This window comes from Mandrillus leucophaeus, unplaced genomic scaffold (assembly GCF_000951045.1).
Source record: "Mandrillus leucophaeus isolate KB7577 unplaced genomic scaffold, Mleu.le_1.0 Scaffold276, whole genome shotgun sequence".
NCBI lineage: Eukaryota > Metazoa > Chordata > Mammalia > Primates > Cercopithecidae > Mandrillus > Mandrillus leucophaeus.
The window spans coordinates 2,601,502-2,607,596 of record NW_012102876.1 but is presented as its reverse complement, the minus strand read 5'-3'; the positions used below and the strand labels follow the sequence as shown (position 1 = coordinate 2,607,596).

At 33.7% G+C, this 6,095-nt stretch overlaps 1 protein-coding gene across 1 annotated transcript in view; it reads left to right on the top strand.

Annotated features, from left to right (window-relative positions):
- TMEM135 (transmembrane protein 135) overlaps positions 1 to 6,095 on the top strand; it is a 276,833-nt gene that overhangs the window by 188,884 nt on the left and 81,854 nt on the right. Inside the window, exon 5 of the mRNA XM_011984902.1 lies at positions 4,639 to 4,685. Coding sequence (XP_011840292.1) covers positions 4,639 to 4,685 — 47 coding nt within the window. The remainder of the gene's footprint in view (positions 1 to 4,638; positions 4,686 to 6,095) is intronic.

Below are 6,095 nucleotides of genomic sequence, written 5' to 3'. Positions count from 1 at the left end.
TGCCTGACTAATTTTTGTATTTTTAGTGGAGACAGGGTTTTGCCATGTTGGACAGGCTGGTCATGAACTCCTGACCTCAAGTGATCTGACAACCTTGGCCTCCCAAAGTGCTGGGATTACAGGGATGAGCCATTGAGCCTGGCCATGGTTTTGTTTTTTTCTTTTTTAATCACCAAATAAAGATAACATCTGTGAGTTGTGGGTGACCTCCTATTCATGTAATTGGAGTTCTTGAAGCAGAGAAGGGAGAAGAAAAAATAATGGTGAAATAATGACCGAAAATTACTCAAATTTGATAACTGTAAACCCAGAGATCCAAGTAGCCTAATAAATCCTACTACAGGAAATATTTTGAAGACTACCCAAGGCACATCATAATCAAATTGTGAAAAGACAATGGAGTGACATTTGTAAACCACTGAAACAAAATGATCCATCAGCCTAAAATTCTATACCCAACAAAAGTATCTTTCAAAACAAAATGAAAAAACTTTGCAGACCTACATTTTTAAGTCAAAGTGATTAAAATATAATGATGAATTTAGATATATCTGTACATACATACACTATGGATGACAATAATAGCACAAAGATCAAGAGGGGAGAAATGGAAATACATTATTGGAAGATTTTTTTTCTATATGTTAAGTAGTATAATGTCATTTGAATATAGACAACAATTTATAGATGTGTACTATAAACCATAAAACCAACACTAAAATACGCCAACAAAGGAAAGAATGCGATCATTGAAAAATACCCAGTTGCTGGGTGCAGTGGCTTACACCTTAATCCCAGCACTTTCAGAGACCGAGGTGGGTGGATCACGTGAGGTCAGGAGTTTGAGACCAGCCTGACTGACATGGTGAAACCCCATCTCTACTAAAAATACAAAAATTAACTGGGTGTGGTGGCATGTGCCTGTATTCCCAGCTACTGGGGAGGCTGAGACAGGACAATTGCTTGAACATGGGAGGTGGAGGTTGCAGTGAGCCGAGATTGCAACACTGCACTTCAGCCTGGGTGACAGAGTGAGACTCCGTCTCAAAAAACAAAACAAAACAATACAAAAACTTAGTTAATCAAAAAGGGGCAGAAACGAGGGGAAAAAGCAGTAAGAGATAAGTAGAGAAATAAATAGCAAGATGATAGATTTAAATATAAGCATACCAATAATCATATTAAATGTAAATAGTATAAATATCTCAATTGAGAGACAAAGATTTTCTGATAGGATAAAAAAGCAGGAAACTATTATATGCTGCCTACAAGCAATGCACTTCAAATGTAAAGACCCCAATCAGTTAAAACTACAAGACAGCTAACATCAAGCCAAAGAAAGGTGGAGTTACCGTCCAACAAATAATGGGAGAGTGCTATAAGCAGCTTTTTGGGTGAATATGTTTATTATTTTGCTTATGATGATTATTTTACAGGTACATAGCTATGTCAAAACTTATAAAATTGTACACTTTAAATATGTACAGTTTATTTTGATTATACCTCAATAAAGCTATTAAATCATTTAGATAGCCACACGTGTCCAGTAACTACAGTATTGGACTGCAGTATCCTGTAAGGTCCTTGAGGGTCAGAATTGTATTCAAATATCCTCTCTATTTAGCAGGTACAGAGTAACCACTTGGCCAATATTTGTTTAATGAAGGAATGTAAGATACAGCTAGCTCAGTGAGCATGGACGTATCGCTTACCTTTTCAGGATCTGAGTTTCCTGATATGAAAAAATATGATGGTTTATATCAAACTGTCTTTTAGCTGTAAAATTCTGTAATTTCAAACACAGAGGAAGTATTCTTCCTTATTTAGCTGTGGATTTAGATTTATTTGGAAAAATACTTTGTGAAAGTAACAATGATAAACTAGCACAGTTTTAAAAACTTTTTAAAAAACTTAGCTAAATGAAATGCTGTTTTTAGCATCTTTAACTAAAATAATAACAAACATATTTTGCATTAAGTTCCCATCTTTCTTGATGGAATCCAAAATCCTTCCAGTAGCTCTATGCATATGGTCCCCTGGCTTTTCTCTTACAGTGTCTCTGCTAACAAGTCTCTTCTTCTTTGACCACTTTGTATAAAATAACAACCCCCAGTCTCCTGTATTTCCCTTTCCTTATTCTACTTTATCTCCAAAACTCCTACTACTGTCTAACATACATCTTTTAAAAAATATATTCTCTTACCTGGCTAAAAGATAAGTTCCATGAGGCCAAGGACTTTGTCCATTTTGTGCATTGTGGTAAGTTGTAGAACGGTACCAGCCACATAGTAGGAATTCAATAAATATTTGTTTAATGAATCAGTCAATTGCACTGTAATATCCTTTTGATTTATTCTTCTAATTATCAGTGAGATTTCAAAAGGGCTCCCTGCTTAAAAATAATTTCTTTCCAGATTTATGTCTCTGGGTTAGGTTTTTCTATCTAGATCACTTATGTCAGTAACAAAACAAGATAAAAACAATCTGCTGAAGAATTTTATAAAGCTAGTTATAGCAGTCTCCCATTATTTGTTGGACGATAACTCCACCTTTCTTTTATAAGCATCCTCTCATTAATTCTTCTTCAGCAGACTGTTTTTATAAACTTTTATAAGCATCATCTTATTAATTCTTCTAAGTAATTCAAAGTATGATATTATTCTCAGTTTATAGATAAGGGATCTAAGGTTTAGGGAAGTTATATAAAATATCTAGAGGTACACAGAACTAGGATTCAAACCTAGGTCTATCTTAGTCTAACGCTTGAGTTCTGAAACATTGTACTTTTTCTCAGTTTCGAGTGTATTATTTGTAAAGACAATTGCCAATTTAGTACGAATACAGATAGGTTAGCGTATTAGGATAGATCACACCAACATTTTGAGGGATGGGAGACTTTGGATATTTAGAGAAGATGAAGAGTGTGTGAAAGATTTGTGGGATACTTCTAGAGAGGTTTTTAGTGTGATCTGCAAGGGGGACACTGATTAGTGGAGGAAAAGCCTGAAGCATTGAACATCTGGGAAGGATGGCATTGTCTAACAGGGATTGAATGATAGAGAAATTTTTAAAAATGAATATCATGACTGAGTTTTGTTAGGCAAATTATAACCAGTAAATAAACCCACTTAGACTTTAATTTATAATCAATTGGAAATAACTGAAAATTATTTTACATGCTTTAAGTTATGTTTCTAAAAACAGTGAAATGGTAAAATGAACCTTACGCTTCATGGATAGGGTGTTTTAAGTCAATGGAGAAGAGAGATGGAGAGAGGAAGAAGAAGCGAAAGAGGGAGGGGAGAAGAGTATGTGTGTTTAGCACAGAAAGATTTTATAGATATATAATGTTATATAAATATATATAATATTTACTTCATATTAATTGATACCAATCCTCTTTTTCATTGGTATATTTATACATTTCTAAGTCATTCAGGCTATATATAATGCTTATCTTAGGCTAAGACAGCAAACTTGTCAAGCTTGATTTGTAATGGCATAATTACCGTGCTTTCATCAGGTTGACTAGAAATTATTTGTGTTAGAAATAGCAAAACAATTTTTCCAGTGTTTTCATTTCTGTTCTCGTGGTCAGCCTTTCACAATCTAAAGAAAGTTCATTTCTTATTTGTCTGTGATGTGAGGCCATTGACAATTCTTATGCTTAATTTATACTGTTGTTTTTTAACATAAGAATGCATTCTACAACTTTAATTTTTGTGAGTTAAAACAACTTTTCCAATCTGTTTTTTTGGTGTAACTAAGACGTTAGTCAGGACTGGAGTTCTGGGTTCCTTCCACATACCATCTTAATATGGTTGTGTTTACTGTGATGTTTTTGAGATACTCATTTCAGACCTTCTTATGCCTGCTTCTAGAGGAATTACTTTTATAGCTAGTCCATATTCCACAAAGGAATATTGTATTTTTATGAGCTTTTCTTATTGATTAGAATTGGTTGACAACTGTACTGTATTTTACATTAGAAAATCTGGTCATCTTCATATCATAGTTAATAAGCTTTCTGATTTATTCACTGAATTGATTATACAAAAGCTGTTGTCCTTGTTTTTAAGTTAAGCTTGCTTGTTTAGGCATTCTAACAGAAAGTTAAAAATTTGCTGTTCCCTTTTTTTTTGAACCCTGTTACCCTTCTATCCAGTCTGTATATGTCTGTATAATATATATAATTACATACATGATGATAGTTACATATAAGTATTGCAATTTATTCTCCTAATATTGGTTATATTAGGGGTGTCCAATATTTTAGCTTTTCTGGGCCACATTGGAAGAAGAAAATTTGTCTTGGGCCATACTTGAAATATACTAACACTAATGATACTTGATGAACTGAAAAAAATTGCAAAAAAAAAAAAGTCACAATGTTTACAGAAAGTTTACAAATTGTGTTAGACCACATTCAAAGCTGTCTTGGAGTTCATGCAGCCTACAGGCCACAGGTTGAACAAGTTTGGTTTATATGAAAGGTCGAGAATATGAAATGTGTGTGACTGGTTTGTGTATCCTTTTATTGTTTCAGGCACAAGATTTAATAGTATTTTGCTTTTATGATTCACTCAAATGGTGATGTCAGTGTTCTTTTGCAAGTAATGTATTTTCTCCTTGTTACAGGTCCTTTTGTTTTGCATCACAGCTGCCATGTACATGTTCTTTTTCAGGTAGGTTCTGTTATACCTATTTACTGTAATACCCCAAACAGTATCCCTTTGTAATTTCATCAACCGTGAAACTAAAGTATTCTCCAAATAATTATCCCTTACAAGCAGCATACTTCCCCCCACACCCAGAGTGGACAGAGATAAAGCATTGCTTCTTCATGAGTAAAGAAAAGAGAAAGAGAGGGAATGAAGATTGATTCCCACCCCCCATTCTATTTATAAGTTCATCCTAGAAAGTTGAGTATGTCAATTAACAGGACTCAAATTCTGATAAGTGAATTTTTATCTTTTATGGACCTGATTGTATGTAAATACCTAAGTATTTTTCACTCAGCTTATAAAACAATCAACATTTTACATTTCAATAAGAAAAAAGTGACAGTAGAGCTCTAGCTAAGCATTCTGCAAAGACACCCTAGCGCACTGAGAGTCTGTAAACTATTGTTTGTTATAATGCCAACGTTGTACTTTTCACTGACACCGGAAGAGTGTTAGGATGGCCCAAGATTTAAATGCCAGTAAGAAGGATTTCTGTCATCTTCGTATAATCCCAGCAGTGTGCAATGTGATTTTTGATTAGGGAGAGTCCCCTCCTTTATAATCTTTATTTATTTTTAATGATACCAATTAATTTCCATTTATTTTACTCTTATTGCCCTCATTTGAATAGACCTTTTTGGTATTTACGGATCTAGCAAAAGTAAGTCTTAGCAGACAGGACCAGACTTTTCAAATTAAAATTTGTGCTTAATTAACAAAGACAGTTGCGGATTTTTAGTAGGATATATTTGGTAGATATATATATATTTTTTAAGAATAAAACAATCCAACCATATCAGAATTTTTTTTTTTAAATTATTTTTAATTTTTGTGGGGACATAGTAGTTGTACATGAGATGTTTTGATACAGGGATATGATGCATAATAATCAAATGCTATTATCTTATGTGTTACAAACAATCCAATTTACACTCTTAGTTATTTAAAAATGTACGATGTATTATTGATGATAGTCACCCTGTTATGCTATCAAATAGTAAGTCTCATTCTTTCTTTTTCTATACCCATGAATCACCCCCACCTTCCCCTACACCCCACTACTCTTACCACCCTCTGGTAACCATCATTCTACTCTCTATGTCCATGAGTTCAATTGTTTTGATTTTTAGATCCCACAAATAAGTGAGAACATGTGACATTTTCCTTTCTGTGCCTGGCTTAATTCACTTAACATAATGATCTCCAGTTCCATCTATGTTGCAAATGACAGGATCTCATTCTTTTTTGTGGCTAAATAATACTCCATTGTTTATATGTACCACATTTTCTTTATTTATTCATCTGTCAGTGGACACTTAGCCTCCTTCCAAATTTTGCTATTGTGACCAGTGCTGCAACAAACATGGGAGT